The 25127-nt window shown below is 39.1% G+C and overlaps 1 protein-coding gene across 1 annotated transcript; it reads left to right on the forward strand.

Annotated features, from left to right (window-relative positions):
* Positions 1 to 1151: 1151 nt before the first annotated feature.
* Positions 1152 to 23573, forward strand: LOC139654843 (putative helicase mov-10-B.1). Its single transcript, XM_071532038.1, has 23 exons — positions 1152 to 1335; positions 1451 to 1556; positions 5232 to 5377; positions 9775 to 9868; positions 10367 to 10502; positions 11434 to 11677; positions 12352 to 12477; positions 13296 to 13458; positions 13587 to 13744; positions 15397 to 15573; positions 15766 to 15878; positions 17093 to 17289; positions 17451 to 17548; positions 18663 to 18760; positions 18857 to 18955; positions 19877 to 19982; positions 20113 to 20230; positions 20332 to 20523; positions 20699 to 20767; positions 20869 to 20994; positions 21620 to 21708; positions 21827 to 21945; positions 22112 to 23573. The coding sequence occupies exons 1-23, from the start codon at positions 1193 to 1195 to the stop codon at positions 22144 to 22146; spliced, it is 2952 nt and encodes a 983-aa protein (XP_071388139.1). The 5' UTR covers positions 1152 to 1192; the 3' UTR covers positions 22147 to 23573.
* The last annotated feature ends 1554 nt before the right edge of the window (positions 23574 to 25127 follow it).

Here is a 25127-nt window from a genome sequence, read left to right on the forward strand (position 1 = left end):
AGAGACTGCCTTCTTCAAATAGAAAAAAGATTTCAATATAGATGTCTTTTGGAATTACTGACAACAAAGTCAAAGAAAAGAAAGTGGATAAACTGAAACATAATAAATTCCAAGTCATAAACCGTGGGCTACTCTGTGGCCTTCTGCTAAATCATCTGTATGTAGATGCAACAGGTGTTATCTTTATTTATTTATTTTATTTATGTTTTGCCTATTTTATGCAAAATTATTCATAAATTAGCATCATGAACAGAATCCCAACAGGAGTCTAGAGGAACTCTGGTGAGTAGTTTATCCGCTCTGACGGGATCCTCAAACCTGTATTGAGAATTGAAGGATTTCTTGAAGTTTATAATTGTAATTGTTTAGATGATCTGTGTATTGTTCTACAGGAACATTTACAAGTCCTATAGGGGCTGTGGGGCCTGCCTATAGGGTGGGGTAAGACCACTGGAAAGACTCTAGGCTCCTTCGAAGAATCCTCCAAGATCTCATCTAAATTGATTTCCTTTTTGAGAGAAAAAATTGAGGGAGTCACTTTCAGAGAAGTTATACTGGCTGACCAGAGGTGTCACCAGTGTGAGAGTGACTGCTCAACATTTTTCTTTCTTTTCATTTTTAATGTCATTTTATGTATTTTTTCTGTTTTATGTGAAGTTGTATTTGCCTTGTACGAAGAGGATTAGGGCCACATGTGAAAAATTTATTTGAGTTCTGAGTTTAAAGTCAGAATTCTGACTTTAAACTCAGAATTCTGAGATTAAAGTCAGAATTCTGAGATTAAAGTCAGAATTCTGACTTCTGAGAAAAAAGTCAGAAGTCTGACTTTATTCTCAGAATTCTGACTTTATTCTCAGAATTCTGACTTTAAAGTCAGAACTCAAATAAATTTTTCACGTGGCCCTAATCCTCTTCCGTAGCCTTGTGTATGAACTGTGCTATTTTAATAAAGTTTGCCTTGCCTTGCCTTGCCTACTTCCTCCTGCTCAGTGTCATCAAGACAGATGTTCAAAAATAAATAGGCCTAAGTAAGTAAGCCTCCTTCTGGTTTCGTTTCCTCAGAACCACCCACACACACACACACACACACAGTAGATATAACCTACGTGCAAGCTGGTAACTGTTTCCTCTTCACCTATTTCTTCGGGCTTGCCGTCTGTTCCAGCACGGTTAACTTTGCTCTTAAATCGACATGCCAAAATATCAGTTTAATGACTTCCTGAGGGTGGGGGGCAACTTTATTCAATTCTTGTATGAAGATCATGGAAGAAGTTTAATCACTGACCAAATCCAGCTGAAGGACATGTACAACAGAGAATTTAGAGAATCAAAGTGGTAGGCTATGGATTTTATTTTATTCTGGGAAGTTATAGGCATGCATTTCGATTTGTAAATGTGTTAATAATTTGTAGGCCTACCGAACTAACCTAATATTTTGTATCACTTCCAGGGGTGCAGGGGACATACATCCAAATTTCAGCTCGGTGCTCCGTGCTCTGATTCGGTCAGGCAAAGCTGAGATACACTCAGGGGAGGTTTACTTCACCGAAGAAGGGGTAAGAACACCGTCTGAAGTTTATTTGTGGGACTAGAACTATAGCGTAATGTCATGATGCTGACAACTGGATTCAAGCGATGAACATGGATTCACTAAACGTGTTCAGGTTTTGCAGTTTAAACTGGAGCTTATGGGGGATTTCTGACTAATTTCTGACTCCCAGAAATTAGAAGGTCTTGAATAATACGAATGAAGATTGTGCGTCGAGGACCAAATCAAGATGATGGTTAATGGAGAAATGGGTGTGACCAAGGTTCACATACACTGTAGGCTCCTACTTATTAAGATGTTGGAAGTTTCTTTACGTTCCCTTTATCTTTTTCGTTATGTTTGATGGTTTTGCTTTCACAAAGAAATTAAGCCAATTAATTGATTGAGGCCTATTCAGATTGTGTTATGGATCACTCCCATCGATTTAGTAAACAAAAAATACGGTAGCCTATTTAACGTGTGCAACGTCCTGACTCCCCCCCCCCCCTGAGAAAACCATGGCTGCTGCGCTATTTGTTCACAGGCTTGCATTATTAGATGCATTATTAGATTAGATTAGTAGATGGGGGAGCTTCAGAGAAACTAGGTAAGCAGGATAATTCTGACTGTTGTAAAAGGAAACAACAAATAGGATTCATGTAAAATTAAATGAATCTATGGCTTTGACAGTTTTTACTGTCCCTTTTACCATCTACTGATTTATTTATTGCTAATCCTTTCCATTTGCCATTGTTTTAATTTGTCTGTTTTCAATTTGTCTGTACTTCTTTTAATATCAAGCATTTTTATTTTTTATTGTAACGCTTTGAACTTTATCGTTTGTATGAAAGGTGGTCTATAAATAAAGTTTATTATCATTATTATTATTATTATTATTATTATTATTATTATTGTTATGAGGGATATACGATTATGTGGACATTATATTGGAGATGGAATGTGTTTTGGGTATTTCTGTGATTCCCCTCCCCTTTCTCTCTTCCTCTTTGTCTCAGGATAAATGTTCTTATCTTCACAGAGAGCAAGGTATAGGGCATAAATCACAGGGGGTGGTGAGGGGGGGGGTCTGTCATGGGGAACAATGCTGGTATTAGGGAACTCCAAGGCCCCCGCAGACCTCTGCACACATTCCATGGGTGGGCTTGATGTATTTTTTTTTTCTGTTTTAGCTCATAGAGATGAGATGGGATTGTAACTGTTATAAACTGTATTAACTTCAATTACAGCTTTTGACCTTTTTTGTCTGGCTGGTGGAAGTGAACAAAAATGGTGACTGACTACGTGACTGCAACCGGACTCACTTGGATGATTAGCGTTGTGCATCCTCCCGTTTCATTCTTCTTGTTCCACACTCTGCTGTCAGTGTATCAGCTTTATTTGAACGGAAGTGCATTTCCTCTGCAGGCTATCCAGAGCAGACAAGATCACAACTCCTCTGCACAGTACATAGGTGTTCTTTGTGTCGAAAATCACACAGTTGATTCAGAGTTAATTTCATTTGCCAAGAATGTTCCCAGAAGAATGGCTTAAGAAAGGAGTGCCATATTTGTTGTGTTATCCTTTTAGAAATCTGGTCCCGATGCAAGTGCTTATTTTTCTCTGCAAACGGTTGGAGTTCTCATTCTTAAAGGATAAGGCTGGTGTTTTTTAATGCATTGCTTACTGTCAACAAATATAACATAAATAACAAAATCAACAATGCATTTGCTCTACTCCCGTTACTTTCTGATTTCCCACGTACCGTTTTTAGCCGTCAACCCGGAAGTCATTGGCTCCAATTATAAGCTAAAAACCTTGAAATACAGCTCACAAAGACATAGTTTCAATTTTAAAAATCGCTAACTGTTACCACGAAAAGGCAGGCTGTTGTAGTTATTACCAAATCAAATTCAAATGGGAACAAATTCTTCATTACGCCGGGGACTATTTTCGGTGCAACAGAACAGTAGTTCTGTTGCAAGTAAGTTGTTTGAGGAAAGTGTCGGCTGGCCCGGTGCATCGCGATGATGACATATGCTGCCCAGAGCAAACGGCATGGCTCTTTGACGTGTTTTTAATTGTTTTTTTAATACAATGGAGTCCTATGGCTGCTGGGACATGGCTTTATCGGGCACCGGCTACATGGACAAGACTTGTTGACAAAACAAAATCATTGCTGATTTTGTTATTTTCATAGGATTTGTTGACCGTAAGCAATGCATTAAAAAACACCAGCCTTATCCTTTAACTGTACATACTCCTAGAGACTTGAATCCTCTGTGGGAAATTTTGATTCACCTGAATTTGTTAAATGAATGAATAATCAGTATGATATCCAACATGTGATTGGTAATATATACGACAAGCATATATTAATTTATTAAAAGTTACTATTTTTTTACCAACATAGTAGGACTGTAGGAAATAATGGTGAACCGAATGAAGAATGTGGTTTGCTCACTGCAGGCATGTAGGAATGTAGACACCATTAAATTCAAAGCATACATGTGAGGTCAAGGATTGAGGGAGTAGACACCATTAATTACAGTGAACGGTGGGAAGACCCTGAGAAATAATGGTAAATAATGGTGTATTGAGAAGAAGGAAAGTTTAGGGGAAAACCGGTAGGAGGGAATTAACAACTAAGGCCCACAATGGGAGGAGTGAGCAGAATGGCATAAAAGGGAATGCATTGTGCAATGAAGGCAGTAATGGACCAGCTCGGTTTACATGTACTATGTGTGATTTTGCAGTAAACCTATATCATATTGAACTCTTCTGGATTTGTCTGGATTATTTAATTAATGATAATTAAGAAGTGTGGTAGAGGACCTGAAGACATCTGGCCCAACTGAAGATTTTTCTCCCACACCTCCTTGACAGCAGGCACATTTTTTACAACTAATATCTCGTAAAAGAGCAATTGGTAGAGGCAAAAGTAGAGAATGATGTGATTTCAACTATAGCTAGTGCATCCACCTGGTTCAGATAGAGATGAATATCATAGCTGTGATGGGAAAATGCAGCCAAAGCATAATTATAATTATAAAGACGACAGAAGAAATTTGTCCTTTTACTGACCCAGGCCTACTAGGCCCAAGGCCCAGATCGAGGCCCAGATGTCAGTTCAAAAGGGGGCCTGAAACTTAGTCAAAAGGGTCTTTTACCATATTACTCCCTTATGTAACAAGCAAACCTTGTTCTGTTGTATGTCCTGTCATTAATGATGTACGTACTCTGGCGACAGATCAAATTTCATCCTTATGAAATCCTTATTTATCTTATTGTATGTTTGACTGTATCATGAACTCTTCATATGAATAGAGTCGGTTGTATCTGAAGATGTCATGGGGGGGGGGGATGTATAAGAAGCAACTGAGAGAAGAGGAAGTTGCTCATTCAGCCTGAAACTTTGTTGAAGGTTGTCTGTGCCCGCTTGCAGGTGTGTCATATGAATAAACCAGAAAGGAAACTCTGTCTTGTTTCTCAAGTCTCTTTATTTCAGAAACTCCCACCACAATAGCCAAGCTTGATTCTGCTAAATGTGATGATCCCAGATACCTGAATGAAGACTCTACTCCTCTGCACTTTAACCTATATCTGTATCTGTGATTGATCTCACTTGGTCATCCAAACCTTTCCAACAGATGGAAAGAAAGAGATGGAGAGATTTATGATCCATTCTGGTTGATTTCCCCACCAGCAGCGACGGCACCGGCAGGTGTCGCATCCAGTACCGCCAGTCCAGCATAGAGGACCAGGAACAGCCAGTGATCTGAATCCTGTACAAAATACATCTGATGGTGAAGCACAGATGGGCGATCGAGCCAAGAAAGTGGCCAAGAATTGGTAAGAAAGCCTTCAGTAAGAACTGCCTGGTTTTCTAGAGCTCAGACAGATTATAGATTATGATTAAGATATTGATATTTAAAGGAGCTATATTATTCAGTTACATGATTTTATTTTTCAAATATACTATGGTTCAGCATAAGAATGTTGTTCTGCATATGTATCGCAAAGAAATAAATGAATTTGAAGACTAAGGGCGCTTTCACACCTATAGTCCATTTGCTTTGGTCCAAATCAGTGGATGAGTTGCTACTTTGTTGCATTTTTCATTAGGTCCGGTTAGTGTTCACACGGTCCTGTGTTAAGCAAACCAATTTTGTAAACAAATGACACGCGGTCCTACATGCCGTTCATCTATTGGACAGAACATTTCCGAGAGAAAATCACTTCCTGTCAATATAGAACCTCCTTGATTGTCACTGACAACAATGGAGCAACAGCAGCGTATTGCGATTGCTATAGTAGCTTTGATTGAGTGCTTTTTGTGAGGAGAAATGATAATGTCACCTGATGTTAGCTGAGCAGCTGCTAGCTCAGTAATCAGCTGGTTAGCACTTCTAGCAAACAATGTTGTGGAACAAGCAAAGGCTTACCAGATATTTCCAATACATGTCCGGTATAATCCATACTGCCTTTATGATCGCTGTGACAGTAATGTAAATTCACTGATTACAACGTCCTATTTCTCCACCGGCACTTTCACTTTCTCCATATTTGTTGTTGCTATGGGAAACGGCCAGCGTCAGCGGATGTCAACATCCATTTTCAGTCTTTCAGGCTTTCCAGTGGGCAGTTCAAATGTTACAAAATGGCCTGATTGGAAGGATTTTAGCAAATATTTAGTGAATATTTAGTGCCCAGTTGTGATGTATTGACTGGAGTTTATCTGAAATGGACTTTAAGCTCAACCACGAAAACAAAATCAAATTTTAACAATGTCTTAATTAAACATCTTTGATCATATACATAGAGGACAATTTTAATTCCTATAATAGGGCTCCTTTAAAATATATATATTTCTTTTAATATACACTCACACACACACTCTACATCCATACATCACATTGTGCATTTGTGTAATGTAAACATATTTCCAAACAAACCCAAGTGTCTTACAAAGGTTTTCCCTGGCTTTACAAAATATGCTCCATAGAAATCACCTTTTCTGACACATATGCCTTTCATAATCATATTTGCTTCTGTCAAACAGGGCTTTACAGTTTCCTCTTCAAAAGAGGAAGGGGGAAATTTGTAGTTGGACATGTGGGAAAAAAATAAGCATTCCCTTTAGCATCTATATAAATTTAAATGATGACATCTCGAACAAGGGCCATGACACCGTCAACACAGCTTAATCAGAGCCAAGCAGATGTGATAACAGCCTCTTGTTCTGAGAGTGTATTCATTTTCGACCCTTGACCTTTTCCTACTATAAAATGAGGAAAACTCTGTCTGTCTGCATCAATTTTGCTCCTCAATGGGTTGGCCAATCAATCTGACACTACACATGGGCATTGAGCATTGGCATAGGCAGGGACTGACGAAGCTGATTTTTCCATTTTCCATTTCCATTTTCATTCCATACCATTCAAAGACTATGTAACTCAAGATGCCTTTTACTCTAGTTGATATATTTACAAGCACAGGAGTAATAATAATAATAATATTATTATTATTATTAATAATAATAATAATAATAATAATAATAATAATAATAACCTTTATTTGTATAGCACTTTTCATACACAACATGCAGCTCAAACAGCTTTACATCAATAGATGGCAGATAAAAGACAGATAAAAAGATACAATTCATATAAAAGAACAAGCAAAATGCATTGCATTAAAAGAATCAAATCAAGTAAAATAGAAAGATATTTTTACCCCCTTAAAGGAAACACAGAATCAAGTGGCGTTACTTCTTGGTATTGAGTAGTCACTCTCACATTGGTGACACTGTCAACCAGTATACGATTAAGTGTGCCTTACCTCTTCAAAGATAATCACAACTTAAAAGACCTTTTGTCAGCCTCACCGGACAAAAATATGTATAGCTATAACTTTTCGGAGAGTGAACACCCTCAATTCTCCCTTTCCAAATGAAATCAATACATGGCATTAAAATAATCAAATCAAGTAAAATAGAAAGATATTTTTACACCCTTAAAGGAAACACAGAATCAAGCGGCGTTACTTCTTGGTATTGAGTAGTCATTCTCACATTGGTGACACTGTCAACCAGTATGCGATTAAGTGTGTCTTGCCTCTTCGAAGATAATCACAACTTAAAAGACCTTTTGTTGGCCTTACCGGACAAAAATATGTATAGCGCTATAACTTTTCGGAGAGTGAACTCCCTCAATTCTTCCTTTCAAAAGGAAATCAATTTAGATGAGATCATGAAGGATTCTTAGAAGGAGCATAGATTATTTCCGGTGGTCTTACCCCGCCGCATAGGCAGGCCCCACAGCCCTTATAGGGCAAATGTCAAATGTTCCTTTAGAACAATACACAGATCAGCTAAGCAATTACAATTATAAACTTCAAGCAATCCTTCAGTTCTCCATACAGGTTTGTGGATCCTGTCAGAGCGGAGAAACTGCTGACCAGAGTTCCTCTCAACTCTCAACAACTGTTGGGATCCTGTTCGTGACGCCAATTGATGAATAATTTTGTAATAAAGACAAGTTCGCCATCCGTAAACAGTTAAAATGAAGGCTACTTAAAAACTAAGCTGAAAAGATACGTTTTAGCAGTAGTTTGAAAATGCTTACAGAGCCTGCCTCTCTAATATTCTTTGGCAGGGTGTTCCACAGTTTAGGAGCATAGGTAAAAAGGCAGTTCTATTCAGTTCTAAAGGACACTGTGAGCCAGTGCAATGTAGCTAAAACCGGAGTGATATGCTCTCGCTTCCTTGTTTTTGTTAAAAGTCTAGCTGCAGAGTTTTGGATAAGCTGAAGCCTCTCAATAGACTTTTTAGGGAGGCCAGTAAAAAGGGCGTTGCGTTGTGAGTTAGCTTTTCAGCATCTTTCTGGGTTAGGAAGGGCCACACCTTGGCAATATTTCTAAGATGAAAGAATGCTGTTCTGGTCACCTTGTTTATATGGGAATTAAAACTTAGATCAGAATCTAAGATAACACCCAGGCTTGTTACTTCTGATTTGATCGAGGGATTCAGGTTCCCAAGTCTTGTGAAGAGTTCTTCTCTTTTGGCTTTGGGGCAGACCAAATGTATTTCTGTCTTATCTTCATTTCGTTTTAAGAAATTTGTGTTCATCCAATCATTGATAGCCAATAGACAAGTAGTGAGGGAGCTTAAGGCATCTGCAGAAATGAAAGAAAATCTTTGGCTCTACAGAAATGTATAGTTGTGTATCATCAGCGTAGCTATGGAAATTGACATTATGTTCTCTGATAATATCACCTAATGGAAGCATGTATATTGAGAAAAGCAGGGGACCAAGACAGCTTCCTTGTGCAACACCAGACGTTAGATCATGTTTCTCTGATACATGATCTCCAAGACAGATGAAAAATTTCCTCCCTGTAATGTAAGTTCTGAACCAGTTTAGGACACATTCAGAGAGACCAACCCAGTTCTCGAGACGATCTATGAGAATATTGTGGTCGATGGTGTCAAATGCTGCACTCAAGTCCAAAAAAAACAGAACTGAGACCCTGTTGGCATTAGTGCTAAGTCTCAAATCATTGACTATTTTGGTGAGAGCAGTTTCTGTGCTATGGTTGGCTCTGAAACCTGACTGAAACTTCTCCAGAATGTTGTTTTCATTTAAAAAGTTGTTAATTTGGTTAGAAACCACTTTTTCAAGTACCTTGCTTAAAAAAGGAAGGTTTGATATAGGCATGTAGTTATTTAGGACCTCACAGTCCAAATGTGATTTCTTCAACAGCGGTTTCACAACAGCGGTATTAAAGGCATCAGAAAAAACAGTTGCATTCTTTCTTTTCTAGGGCTGAAGTGTTAGCATGGGGGAGTTCGGCTGTGCAGATGTCTCCATCTCTTAGATAATGGGAGGCTAGGAGTCCTTGAAGAATAATGAATGTTTGTGACCAGAAAGGAAGGAGTTCACCTTTTTCTGAAAGTGTACGTTTAACAGTTGGCATAACAAAGAAGTAACATTTAACCAATGGTAGTAATAGAAATTACCTGAATTATCATAAACCTGATTATTCAGTGCTATAAAATTCTGTGTATTCCCTTCAGAGTTTGAGTTTCTTAGCTCTCAAACCACAGCATGACTAAACTTTGAAATGCCAACTCTGTCGTACCTGAGCTTTCTTCAACATTACAAGTACTGTATGTGTTTGGCTGTGACTTTATGTGTGTGATCATTTCATACAAGCCTTGTTTTATCCCTTGTCCCTCAACAACACAGGCCTCTGTTATCCTCCGATAAGCATGGTGTCACTGTAACCTCAGACCCCGAGGCAAAGGAAGGGAGGATTTGCCTCACTGTGAATGAGAAAGAGGTAAGAGAGGCTGTGAGCACTAGTAAGTCATGCTTCTTTAACAATTAGTAGGTTAAGAAATATGTACAATTGTGAAACTGAGAGTACAGAAGGGAGTAGCATTTTTTTAAGCATTTACATGTGTTAAGTCAAGTGAAGAAGGCTGTATGGAGTGTTGGTATTTTTGTAGCTCGAAGTTTAGGTTAATCAAAAGCAAACACAAGAGCTTATCACCTTAATGTCCTTGGAGTCAAATCGTGCCTGAGATGAGCTCACAATGTCCTCCTACACAGGCTGTGTTCTGATGTGACCTCACTATTTAAATAAACGGTATATTGAAATATGATTTACAGCCATAATTGTTGCTTAGGTACTATATAATATCAACGAATGAATGGATATGAATGGAATCACACAAAGCAGTCTTTTGTAAAGGCTCTTAGAAAGTGTGTGTGTGTGTGTGTGTGTGTTTGCATGGTTGCTGTGATAATGATAGTAATGATATTTTCCCTCCTACAGAAGGTGGTGCGTCTGTACGTGAAGACCTCTGGTGCCAACTCCATTTATTTTATTAAATACTGGGCTAAGAACAACTGTTTCTCTCTTAGAGATGACCATGGAGTCAGCCAAGGCAAAACACTTAGGCTTGGACCAGGTATGAAGGAGACACTCACAACCATGAGCCCCATGAAGAGGGCCTGTATAGTTGTGTATGCTTTGCTAGATATTGACACCAGTGACAAATAAGCAATGAAAATAAATATGCCACCTGCATATTTCTGAACACATGTTGGAGACACTCGTTGACACTGGAGAAAAGTGTGGCATTCTGTCATGTTAACTGTGAAATTGTTAAAATCTCATTTCCCACCTTGTTGAGACCACTCAACTTTGCAGAAAGAATTGGTGGGAGTCCCTATCATTCACACCAAACCAGTCTTTATTGTGGATTCACTGTTACCTTGCAGTTCCACCAAAGTGCACCAAAGTCCATTAATAAAAGCGAATTGAGAGAAAATAACAGGAGACAAAACTTGATTTGTAAGTGGTAACTTTAATTTTGGGGCTGCCCTTGAGCCAGTGTATAACAGAGAGGGGAGGCGTGAGTTCCATTTAGTCACGCCGACTGGCCATGGTGAAGTATTTGTTTGTCATTTCATACAAAGTAGCAATTACAGTATGAATCATGTTCTTTCCAGTTCATGCCAGTTACTCTTACTAATGACCTCCTCCATCCTGGCAAGAACAGCATGAGATAATACAAGTCAAGATCTGCACAGACAACTGTTACAACACAATGGGCTGTTTGACTATAATATTGCTGAATCCAACACTTTGTAAAACACAGATAAAAATGAATCTATTTAATATGAAAAACAGATTCCTGTTATTGTGATTTCTTAGGACAGTTAAGTAAAGGCATTTTCAATGAATGACAGTTACACATTTGAATGACAGTTACACATTTGCTGATAGAATGTTTATGGTGTCTCCAACCGTGAGAAAAATTTGAACATTTCACAAAGTGACATGCTATGTATAGTCCTCATTTCTTCAACTGCTTCTCCCCATGCTGTCTCTTGAAGAGGGATATGAAATCCAGGTCCATTTCCGCTGTAGCCAGGCAGGCATCTATCGAGACATGCTGGTCTTTGAGTTCACAACAGACACGCAGCCGTCCACTGACTTCTCCATTGTGCGCTACTTGGAAGTCACGCATCGTACCTCTTTGGTTGAAGCGCTCGCCTCCACAAGCCCATACCAACGCCGCCCCATTGCTCCCAAGGCCTCCCACAACCACAAAATTGTGAAGGGGAAGCACCCTGAACGGTATGACAAGTAACAGCATTTCTGAATGTTAATGTTACTGTACGTTGATGTTGTACACTATTGTTTGGAAACCATTCTATACAGTGTTTAGTTACTCATCGTTCTTACTATTACTTATCCAAAAGGCAATTTTTTAATCATTCCTAAGAATTTAAGTAAGGAATACATGCAAAAGACTTCTAGATAAAAAACAACTTTAACAAGAGATTTGAGTCTGATGTTCAGATTTTATTACATGAGAGAGAGCGAGAGAGAGAGAGAGAGAGAGAGAGAGCCAACAGGATGAGTGCCATCTGCCTGTCTGTTCATTCATTTTCTAAACTTGGGCAAAGAACAGTTCCCCCTTTGTCCTACTTTTACAGACACAAATAGAATAGAATGTATAGATATTACCAGAAAATGTAAAAAGTGAAGGGGCCTCTGAACTACAGTTTAGCAATTATTTTGTTTTCTCCTAGTGCTCCAATGTCAAGAGTCCTTGTACAAACTGACTTGGGTGACCTCAGACCTTCTCCCTTCACACTGAGGACTGTGTTGCCCATCCCAATTTACGTTCTGCAGATGGCACAGAAAAAACATGAACGGAAAGCATTTCAGCATGTACTGTACTGACTACAACAGTCTCATGATTTATCTACCTTCTCCTGTGCCTTGTCTTCATCTCTTCCTTCCAGTCGGCCAGGGATGCATCTTAAGACTGTGGAGCCTTTGAAGTATAAGGATTATAAAATGCCCTACTACATAAAACAACTAAAAAACTCCAACTCCCGCTCCAACTCCTCCCAGCTCAGGAGGGCTAAGTATGTATTTTAATCTGTACACACTTTGGTTGAGGATGTGAAGTTAATCTGTACCAGATTTACTTTTCAGTGAGTCAGACAGGGTAAAGCAAGTCGTCACAATTAATTTTGACCTAAGATTGTGGCATATTGTGCATATTGAACTTTATTAACAACCAAACAAATGTCTGGGATAATGTATTGCATAGCTTTTTCTTTGCGTGTCAAGTAAAGGAAAATGAGTCTGTAGTTAAGTAATGACTCATCTTCGAAATGTGTGTTTTACTCCACCCTAAGTAAAGACCTGCTAGCATTATAAAACCAAGGACCATAACAGCTGTTACACAATCCCTATGATGCAAATTAGCAGTGCATAAACACACACATTCCAATGTTTGATGTTTTATTAACTTCAAGTCACACTGCTGCTGAACCAAAAAATCAAACCGGTTTTGATTTTCTAAATTACATTGTATTTTTCTAGGCAGTGTTCATGTCGATACAGTGGCTATATGATATCTATTTTTATTTTATACATGTATTCTTAGTGTCACCTGCAACACTCTAATCTTAGGCCAATTTCTGGATCACTTCTAATGGAAAATGTTTCAGATTCTGGGTACATAAGCTGATCTGTATTTGTACAGTTTAAATGGCAGAGCACAGATATGGTGAAAATATGAAATTTGACACTAAACCATGAGCAATAGGCTTTGAAGGCAGGGAGAATTGTGTTTGTTTGTCTGATGTAATAGTTTACTAAATATCCACCATGCCTGTAGAAGTGATCTTAGGTCATTGTTTCATCTCCTTCAAAGTTGAACTGGTATTTTCTTTAGGGACGTGCTGGATCGTCCTCTGAGCTGGGAAAACTACACAGAGAAGTTGCAGTTGCTGCTGTATCTAGAGGAGGACAAGATGCAGAAGGACCTCAAGAACTATGACATGGTTGATGTGTCCATGGCCAGACACAATAGCAACAATAATCTCCTCCTTCTGCAGGTTATGCTTCTCACACACAGAGGCAGACACACACACACGCACACAGTCTGACTGCCAAATAAGTGTAACACACACAATTCAGAGTGAAACACATAAAGACGTCTCTCTCTTACCTTTTATCTCATCAGGTTCCAGGTGTCTCTGAGAAGCGTCCATCTGTGCTGCCTGGGGACCAGGTTCTGGTAACGCATTCAGGGCAGTCAGGAGATCTAGGAAGCCAAACCAAATACCAAGGCTACGTCCATCATGTGGATAATGAGCAGGTCCAGCTGGGCTTCAACAAAGAGTAAGATCCTAGCCTACCATCAACTAACAACACTGGCAGTCAAAAATGGGTAAAATGTGATTAAACGATAAAATCAGGAAATAATCCACCCTAAAACACTTGAAAGGGTAGTTCAGCCAAAAAATAAAATTTGATCTACTCCTCATGCCAGTACAAAATCGGATGAGTGTTTTTTCTTCATGCAGCAGTTCACTAGGAGTTCACTAGGCTTATTGCTGGGGAAGCTTTCTTCCAAACAATTGCAGTAAATGGAAGCCAGTCCTTTAGGCTTCAAAATGGGCAAAAAATGTCCATAAATGTACTCCATACAGCTTGTGCAGCATAATCCAAGTCTTCTGACGCCATGCAATTGCTCTGCGAGTGGAAAAAAATGAAATTCTATCAAATATTTAATGCAAATCCAGTCTTCCTCACAAGGCCACCGTGGCCGCACTAGGTTTGTGTGTGGGACAGTACACGACTTCCGTGGCCGCGAGATCAAACCTTGCGAGATTTAGAATCAAAGAGCAAGGTTTTTTTTCTATACTGCCATTCAACAATCATGCAGTGAGAAATCCATCGTAGAAGAGGCAGAGAGAGCAATTTCTCCACCACCAGTAGCCTCAATAGACCAGAATGCAACAGTCAGAAGACGTTGTCTTTTGAGTAAGAGATGTGACTCTTGCTTTCTCTCAACTCTTGCCCTGCTATCGCTATTGCTCTCTCCATCTACAAGTGTAACACACAGTGGAATGCAACAAGTTCATGCCTAGGTGTTATTGAAAGTCACTCTGGGAAATGTAGAAATTAAAGTAGAAGGAGGCAGGTTGAGGAACAATGGCTTCACCAAAAAAGTAAATTACAACACTTCATCCTAAAATAACTCCCGGAATGTATCGAACATACTAAATGTTAATGATATCTAACAGTTTAAGATTGTTTTCTTTAACAATCATTACATTTTTTCATAGGCCTCATAGGACAGTTAGACAAACTCCAGTAGTCCTGCAATACTAATCCCGTCCAGGCAGGTCTTTAGAAATACATTTTGGTTAAAGTCCCACTGAAACGGAAGTTAGAGTGTCTTTAGCTTCTGTACTGTTCCATATTTCCCAGTGAAATGGAATATTTGAGCAGTGTACAGTTACAAGAGGGATTTAAATCAAATCCTTCGCATTTGATTGGACCGCTAAACAGTGGGCGGGGCTTAGAGTTTAGCGCGATACAGAGCTACAGAGAGAAACGGAGCTACAGAGGACTGTTGGCTCCACACACACCAGGTTGAAGAATGATTGATCGGTGGATGTCATGATATTATTGGTTGAAATTGGTTGGTTCATGCTTACGTAAGCACACGGCATATTTTGTTTTACAGGAAGAAAACATGATTGGATTTTGAAATAAGAATACAAAGAAATTGATTTTTTGTATTGTTTTTGGCATATATTGTTAAATGGGTGCACAATATGACTGGGGATGTGATCTAAAAGGGTTAAAAATGCATTTTTCATTTCATCTCGACTTTAAGTTCTGTTTGAATGTGTTTTTGGAAATTAACTCCTATGTATTTTATTACACAATGCTGGCCAACTGTATTTGTTTAGCTGGTTGCTAACAAACAAATCATCCTTAGTATCACAAATTCACACAGTTATCTGTGAATTTCACTGCAGGTTTCTGCGGCATTTCACCGAGGGCATGAAGTTCACTGTTGAATTCACTGTCAACCGTCTGACCTTGTGTATCCAGCACAGAGCAGCAAAGCTGGCATTTCAACACAGACTGGAAGAGGTGCTGTTCCCTGCTGAAGCCACCTCCTCCGACTACCAACCACAACTACGCACACTCAGGTCAGACCACCTACAAGGGACAAAGATAAAGAATCTAGGGATGCTTTTTGTCATGGCTTGTGTAACGACAAAAATGTATTGAACATATGATAGAGACATGATAATGCTATTTACTTAAGTCCTGTCTTAATGGGACAGTGCAGCTTTCATCCTAACCCTGAAATTGAATCCCCCAAATGTTTGTGTGTGTAGCATGATTAACAGTCAACTGGAGAACAACCCAGAGCAGCGTAAGGCTGTAGAACACATTGTGGCTGGCTCCTCCAAACCTGCTCCTTACCTGGTGTTTGGACCACCTGGCACAGGTACAGCATGTGTGTGTGTGACAGGGTTTCCGTTGGGAAAATGGGAGAAATTCTGGTCAAATATTATCTGTTAGGATAGGCTAGGATCATCTACAATGAAAATTTGCACTTTACTTCGTGCCTGACATGTATTTTGCTGCCAAATAGCCATATGCTTTCACCATTACACAATGCCAAATGCGTAACGTCATCACACATTGCCAATTGCTAAATACGCAACCTACAACCAAGAAAAACAACACAGTAAATATGAAAAAAGCACAGCCCAGCAAAAAGTCATGAAAATAAACTGCAAAGGCATCTTACCTTCACCCAACGCACAACATAGGCCTACTCGACGCACACACACATCGCCCTTGATTGGTTAATACATTACGCTATGGTTATTACATTCAAAACTATTTAGTAAATCCTCCCCAGTTGTGTCTCATGTCACTTCAATCAACTCACGCAGTGTAATTTTTAGTATTACTTTCCTGAAAGAGACTTAAAGCTACTCAAAGCTACTCGTCGGGAGCAGGTTGGGAGACTGGGAGTAGAACTCAACCTGTTGCTGTAACTCAGTCTCAGTAAAACAAGGAGCACAATGTTCCAATAATTGTGCTTAGAAGGAATTATTTTCACCGGACATTATGACCGGAACGATTTAAATATGTCAGACTTCAATAGATTTTCCCGGTAAAAAAACGGTAATTATCGGATAACGGAAACCCAGGTGTGTGAGAGAGAAATTTCCATGTCCCATTTTAATTAACAGTTTCAACTTTGTTTCCCTCTACATTCCACGTTATGCACTCCTACATGTTATATATTTTATTCATTTCTACTCCTTAGTGCTGCTGTGTAACTTTTTATGTATTCACCAAGACTTTGTGCCTGGTCCTTATAGGACATGTGAATGTTCTAGAATGCCTTTTTTTGTTTCCTTCTCCCTGTGTGTGAAGAAGTGTGAAGTGTGTGAAGAAAACCTAGATATACCAAAAAATGTATATAAATCAAATGAGATTATCTAAGTTGTTACTACTTTTTAGCCCCCTGACAGCAGGAGCGCTCTACGCATGGTATTGTCTGTCGTTCGCTCTGTTCACCACTTTATGGGTCACGTGGCCCGGAGGGAGTTGGACTGTATCCACATTGTGCATGCCTCCTGGTACATACATGTATTGATTTGTCTATCTATTTTGTATAATCCTAATTATACATATGTTGGTCAGGTAAAACAGTGACTGTGGTAGAGGCCATCAAGCAGATAGAGAGGGCTCAGTCCTCTTGCCACATCCTGGCCTGTGCTCCCTCCAACAGCGCTGCTGACGTCCTCTGTGAGAAGATTTTGGATGGCAGGAAGCCACACAAGGTTTTTCGCTTCTATGCCTGCAGCCAATCTGTGAGACAAATTCCCCCAAAGCTACAGGTCAGCATTGGACTTATTGGACTCAATTCCTCAGTCATACTTACTGCCTCCAATATACTCTATATTCACAGTATAATGTTCTATTTAATATTATTCAGTTTGTGTTATAATACTTAACTGTCCCTCACATCTATGTGTATGTGCATTGTTTTTTTCTACAGTGTTGCTGTAACTTGGAGAAAGGTGACCTTGTGGTTCCCTCTAAAGAGAAGTTGATGGAGTATAAGATCATGGTCACCACCCTGCTAACGGCGTCAAGGTAGCTAACATAATAATATGAAATTTACAATAAAAATAAGTTGCTTTTGTTATCACCCCCTCTAAATATCAGATTGAAGTTGAAATATCCAAAAAATATACTCCAACCCCATTGAAGAACATTGTTGTCAAATTGTGCACAAATACAAAGATCTTTACACTGCAAATAACACAATGTCAAATCTCCTGAAGCACCTGCTGAAACAGCATCACAAGACCAAAGTCGCTGTAAAAGATCCTCAAATAAGACCTATAAAGCACAGAAGTAAAAAACAGATTACAAGAGTTACAGCCTACAAAGGAAAATGACAAGTGCAAAGTGTGCAAATGTATATATATATATATATATATATGTAAAACTCTCTGTAAATTTAGGTACTTAGATTCTTGCCTCAGACTGCTAACTGCTGTTTATCTGCTTGTTGCGCCGTGTTTTTTTGTTCCCCTGATTATTCATACAGAAGCACACAGGCAGGGTGAACCTGAAAGTGACAATGCAGTCACCAGTTTTGGAGTTGTAACTGAAAAGTAATACAAGTAGTGAAACACATTATTCCCCACAGGTTGCAATAAGTAAAGTAATATTATTCCTTGATTAACGAGCCCAACACTGGTGCCAACGATTCAAATAAGAAGAGAATGTCGCTGATGCCTGTAGGAGTACACTTCCTGTTGTACTAACAGGTTATCCCACCAATACCACAGTTTCTTTATGTATGAGTCCAATGTTATTCTTGCATTATAGGAGTTTCATGCAATAGAGATACTGATCATTCTGAGCTGCGTAAAGACTATTATAGGCTTCCATTGTATCAGAAATGCACTGTAGTACTATGACTTTGTTTTTGAAAATGTGTCCATTTTGTGATGTGATCCAGTGTTTGAAGAGAAAGAGGAGGTCTGTGTCAGATGTTGCATGTTTGCACAATGGGATAAAGAATAGCATTTTCATCAGTGTGATTTTCAAATAAAAAATGTGAATATCAGTTATATTAATACCCCATATCTCAATTATAGCAAAACATGCCAGATGGATGAGATATTAACTCATCAATGCAAGAGAGAATCCTTTGCTTAAATTTTAACAGCTGCTCCCTCTCTGTCTCTCTCGTCAGACTGGTGACAGGAGGGATTCCTCCAGGTCATTACACTCATATCTTTGTGGATGAGGCAGGCCAGGCTGCAGAAACAGAGTGTATCATCCCTTTGGCAGGTGACACACAAATTCTGCTTGTGAATTTGATTGAAATTAAGCTGATATTCCTTGTTTGCTCTTCTCTTAATGTTTCTGTGTTCATTTGGTCCACAGGTCTACTGAAAGCAAAGACTGGTCAGATAGTGCTCGTTGGAGACCCCAAACAGTTAGGACCCATCATCAGCTGCTCCATGGCACGGAAATGTGGCATGGGTGAGCGCTGTGCATTTCACATACATAAACACTTAGGCAAACACTATTAAAGTGTGTGAGGACAATAGCTTGTTTGTTTATGGTGAGCTACAAGCGACTTGACTTGACTTGACCATGTGCCTGTTGTAGGGGAAAAATGAGCTTCACCCTTGTGGGTCAAAATGAATGAGCTGAGGTTCAGGAGTCTTCCGTGGATTCTTTATTCAGACATGTCTGGAGAGAAAACCTTAAGCACATACATTTCAGTAGGCTGCAGGATATTCTCTGGCCAAAGGATAGAAATATCAGTTTCTTATACACCTCAGTATGTATAGTTGCTTTGTTTGTCCTTTTCTAAGAAATCAATGTATGGCCGATGTAATACGCATGCTTCAGTGACTTGACTTTTGAAGAACTGATTTAGACAACTCCCTCTATACCTGCTTGAATCAAAAGTCACTCTTGCGTCTCCAGCACATTCAGAACGCAACAGCTAAGATTTTTACTGGTGCCAAACAAAAATGTATATCCCCATATATACAAATATATTCCTTATTTTAGCATCTCTCCACTGGTTACCAGTTAGATAGTCAGAATCAATATCATCTTTTAAATAACTTTTTTTTTTAATTACAATTCAATTTTTATAACTTTTTTTTTTATATAATTTTTATAACTTGCCTTTGTGAAATTGTTGATTTGCCCACTTTTAATCATGTTTTTCTTATGTTTTTATTTCATTTCATTTCATTTTATGTATGTTTATCCTATTTTCTCTTGAATGGGTTTTTTCTATTTTTTATCTTCCACATATTTGTTTTACTGTTCTTGTTTTTACGCCTTCCTGTAAAGCACTTTGTATTCATATAGCACTTATCTGAAAGCACAGTTTACAGTTTATTAATATTAGTAACAGTAGTTTGAAACCCTTATTCTGTGCAGAGGTGTCCCTGTTGGAGCGTCTGATGAGGGACTTCCTCATGTACAAGAAGGATGAGAGAGGCGTGTTCAACAACCGCTTTGTTACCAAATTACTGAGCAACTACAGGTGTGATAGTGGTGTTCATTTACCTTCCCATACCACTTCTCACAATTTCACTATGAAATGACTCTATTCTACCCTTTTCTCGGACTCCCATTTTTTTGCCCTTTTTCTTTTCCTCTCCGCTCTCTCTAAGGTCCCATCCTGCCATTTTGGAGATTCCAAACAAGCTATTCTATGATGGAGAGCTTGAGCCTTGCGCTGCCGAAAGGAAACGCAACTCCTACTGCTCATGGAAACACCTGCCGCGGGAGGTAACAAACATACACACACACACACATACCTCAGACGTAGAGGGGAGGTGTCAATAATTATCTCCTTCTCTCTCTACACCAATTCTCTTTCCCTCTCTCAGGGCTTCCCACTGATCTTCCATGGAGTGGTGGGTAATAATGACCGTGAAGCCAACAGTCCCTCGTTCTTCAACAAAGAAGAGGTGGATGTGTTGTTGGACTACCTCAAAAAACTCATTCACGATCTGCACCAAAAGGGTGTGACCAAAATTGAACCAAAACACATTGGCATCATTGCCCCATACAGGAAACAAGTGGGTACTAACTCTGATATTACAATAAACCCATAGATCATTCCTAAAGTGATGCTGTTACATATTGACATTGTTTTATTGTATTCCGAGCGCTGTAATATCCAACAAAATTAACAAACAACTTAAGGTTATGGTTATCCTGTTCACATTGTCCATTTTTCTGTGTGCTACACAGGTGGAGAAAATCCGCAAGGCCCTTAAGATAGACAAAGACCTCAGGAAGGAGAACTTGGAAAACATAACGGTATGGACGGTACAGTGTCTACTTATGTTTGCTGGAAAAACATGTTTGAGTTTTTGAGACACTGCACTTTAACCAACCACGCATGTCTGTGTTTGTTAAAGATTGGTTCAGTGGAGGAGTTCCAGGGTAAAGAGTCAGAAGTGATTCTGGTGTCTACAGTGCGAAGTAACGCCAAATCCACTGAGCAGGACCAACGATTCACCCTCGGCTTTGTTAATAACGAGAAGGTGAGAAACACTTCACAAACATTTATATGTCCTGCTGCCAATGGTACATGGTATGCGGGACATTATGTTGCCATGGTGGCGTCTGTCTGTCCATCTGTCTGTAGACACAATACTTCAACAACAATACATGATAGAAACTTCACACTTACACCACACTTTCTGCCTAGAGAGTAGATCTGATTAGATTTTGGAGCACCTTGCTGCACAAATGCACACATACATATTAAGGAGGAAAAACAAATTTTCTCTAGACTACTATATTTTGATCTTATATTTTGGGTTTATAAGACACTAGATCCCACTTACACTACATCTCACTACTATAACTCCTTAATTGCTTTCAGATTTTGAGATCACATTAGTCCTGTCCATGTGTTATAAGAACATAAGTATGTTGACATAGGAATAGTTTCTAATAATTAATGCATTAATTATTAATTAATCAATTACCCCATTAGCGTAACTGGTTAAAAATTAAACATAACTGTTTAATATATCATGGTGGTTATGGCGGGAAATTAGGCAGTTCAAATGCCTCTTGTTACATAATGTAGGCTACATGTCAGCACTAATACACACACACACACACACACAGCCAAGCAGTTAACCTAAACTATCCCTTCAGAGGTTCAACGTGGCGATGACTCGAGCACAAGCCCTGTTAATTGTGGTGGGAAACCCGGCAGTCTTGAAAACTGACCCTAACTGGAACGAGTAAGACTATAAGCCCTCATCAAACAACTTCAGTCTAATACTCTTTAAATAGAGAAGAGTGGGATGGACGAATGGCTATCTAACACCTGCATGCCGCCATGCTCTTCTCTCTTCTTAGGTTTATCGAGTACTGCTCCAGTAAAGGAGGCTACTGTTCCATTGAGAGCTCTCATGCACAGGGAGAGGAGGAGATGTGGGAGGCACTGTCTAAACTCAACATACGTCATGGTGATAAACGTGCGTGTCTCTCTCTCTCTCACACACACACACACACACACAGGCCCACACTCACATTTATTGTGTCTTTCCTTTATCAGAAAATTGCCTTGAAGGCTAACTGGTGTTTATGTTCTCTTCCCTTTCCTCCCTTCCACTCTCTCTTTCTGTGAACTACACCCTCCAGCGGACACTGACGAAAGTCAAGAGAAGGAAGAATAGAGACCTGAACAAGATTGGAACTGGATAAGAGATAATGACACACAGTGAACTGTTTCACATTCAAATTAAAGCAGATTGTTTTCAATTACCCCTGCATTGGAGTACCAACGGCAATACAGATAAGGAATAATTTAGATTACCAACAGCTATAATATCCAATGAAAGCTGTAATATCAGCTGATGAATAATTTTATGATAAAGACAAGTTTGCCGTCCATTGATTTAGTGGTTTACATGGATGGAGAAAAGTACATCATAGCAAAGGGAATGGTGCAGTCCTCTAACGAGGGTTAGATTAACCAGGCTTTTATCTCCTAGGACAAGGACAGCCACCTGCAAGCCTACCCCCCTAGTCAAAGCATCGTCTCATGATCCTAACACTGTCGTATTTGTACAGATGTTGTATCAGTGTGTCTGAGGAACAATAGCATCTTTTCTGTGTATGACAGTCATAAACTCTCACATCATGGCACATGATAAGCACATGATAATCAATGCATTGGAACATACAAAGTGCATACATACATAGTACATATTTTCTCTACATCAGCCCATAAACTAAACGACTGTTTGATTTTACTGCCAATGAATTGAATGGACCTGTTAACCTGGACAAATATTTCCATCATGCCTTGATTTTTTTTTTTTTTTTTTACTTTTTATGGAGTTCCATGGCTTATTATATGGCCTATTACCTTTTTCAACAGACAAGTGTTTACTTTCTACACAAGAACCACTGCTTGTTTACTCTCTTATCTATTAGAGCTGATGTTACAGTAAGATATTTTGGTGTTTGATAAAACATCAAGTGCTTTGCTGTAATTCATATGTGGAGTAACAGCCTGCCTGGATTATACAGTATTTTGCCTTCCTCCACAACTCTATTCTGCCCTTGCAACTTGCATTCTTTCAGAAAGGAAATAAAGGTACCATTTATATTTGATGAAACACTTTGCTACAAGTAAAACAGGATTAGAAAAAATCAACGGACTTCGGTGTGGTTTCTCTGTCTCTCCTTCTCCCACACCCCAGCAATGGAAGTTGGAGAGACAAGTTAGTTTTGGAACTCACAAAACGGCATATATATTCTTTGTGCGTGTAATACATCCAAGAGTATATCATGCGTTCTACAATATGACCAATTTTAAGTAATGTATAATGTATGGTTCACATGTTATTACAGTTATACAAAGTTATTACATTAGTGTGGTAAGCTTCCTATTAAAGGCAGGCTGGGCATGTTTGGTGCCCATAGATGTTAATGTCATGATAAATCTAAAGAAGTGTGTTTTTAGGGTGTATCAAGATTGTACTCGTGCTGAAAAAGGACTTCTAAGCAAAGATTTTGTCTCACCTGCACATGTAACTTTATTTCTATTTACTTTTTCTCTGTCTGATTTTTCTTTTTTTTTAAAATTGCAAATAAACTAAACTAAAGATTTTGTCTGTTTTTTCCTGTCAAAGAAGTAGGCAGAATATGTAAGTAAACCCTTCTGTCTATTCTGAAGGGTCCTATAGTGATCAATTGTTGTAGTTTGAGTGGATAGATTCAAGGAAAAGAGGGTTTATAGGGGAATAAAATAATCTCATAGCCTATCACAATATAGAACACAAAAAAAGGGTTTGGTCAGAATTGAATAGGATGGAAAACAGTTCTTTATAATTCAGAAGGTTATTTACTAATATAATTCATAACATAAGCATAGAACACTTCAGCCAATCGTGAAATGTCAGAGAGGAGGCAAACAGAGGTTGCTGAGAGGGAGGACTATAGAGCCGTGTAATTGTAGGCTGGATTCTCAGGCAGGAGGGCCGTGCCTTGGCCAAGGGGTTCACAAGTTTCAGCAGCAGCAACAGCATGTAGTCATCTTTAGGGTAAACATGATGGACTTGTTTTACCTCGGCAGGAGATAGGCAGAAGTTTCAGTTTGGTAAACCAGTGTTGTGGTTATTCTGAGCATTGTAAGATAGGCAAGCCTTGCATGACATGCAGAGGCACGCAATGAGTGTGAAGCGTGTGAAGTGTGAAGTAGGCGGAATTTGTAAGTAAACCGTCCTGTCTACCATATCCACCAACCACGCCCCAGTTATCACTGAGTATTAAGTTTTATAATATGCTCACTTGCTTTGGTTCGGCTGACTATCCAGGCCCTGATCACAGCTGGACTTTGCAAATGGACTGCCCAAAGATTTTGTGCTTTCCACAAGTTCTAAAACTAACTTATGAGCTCCAAACTAACTGCTACTACAACTACATTGCCATAGCAACCGCTTCACACTCATTGCGTGCCTCTGCATGTCATGCAAGGCTTGCCTATCTTACATTGCTCAGAATAACCAGAATAACCACTGGTTTACCAGACTGAAACTTCTGCCTATCTCCTGCCGAGGTGAACCAAGTCCATCATGTTTACCCTAAAGATGACTACATGCTGTTGCTGCTGCTGCTGAAACTCGTGAACCCCTCGGCCAAGGCCTGAGAATCCAGCCTACAATTACACGGCTCTATAGTCCTCCCTCTCAGCAACCTCTGTTGCTTCCTCTCTGACATTTAACGATTGGCTGAAGTGTTCTTTGTTTATGTTATGAATTATATTAGTAAATAAATTTCTGATTTATAAAGAACTGTTTTCCATCCTATTCAATTCTGACGTAAACCCTTTTTTTGTGTTCTATATTGTGATACGCTATGAGATTATTTTATTCCCCTATAAACCCTCTTTTCCTTGAATCTATCCACTCAAACCACTACAATTGAATAGGACCCTTCAGAATATCAGAAGATGGAATTTGATATGACTAAACAAAAGTGAAGTCTCCTCTGAAAGATGTTGCTGACTTTTTTTATGTTCCTCTATCAAACCAATCCTTAATCGTGAATCAGTTGGTATGATTATGATAGGTTTATAAATTTGTTATTATGTGGGGGGAAAAAAGTGGTTTCTTCATTGCATCATGTATTGTTTACGGATCTATCCATT

This window comes from Centroberyx affinis, unplaced genomic scaffold, assembly GCF_046629955.1.
Source record: "Centroberyx affinis isolate AG114_WGS23_722 - 3 ecotype Tasmania unplaced genomic scaffold, CSIRO-AGI_Caff_v1 ptg002159l_1, whole genome shotgun sequence".
In the NCBI taxonomy this organism is placed as follows: Eukaryota; Metazoa; Chordata; class Actinopteri; order Beryciformes; family Berycidae; genus Centroberyx; species Centroberyx affinis.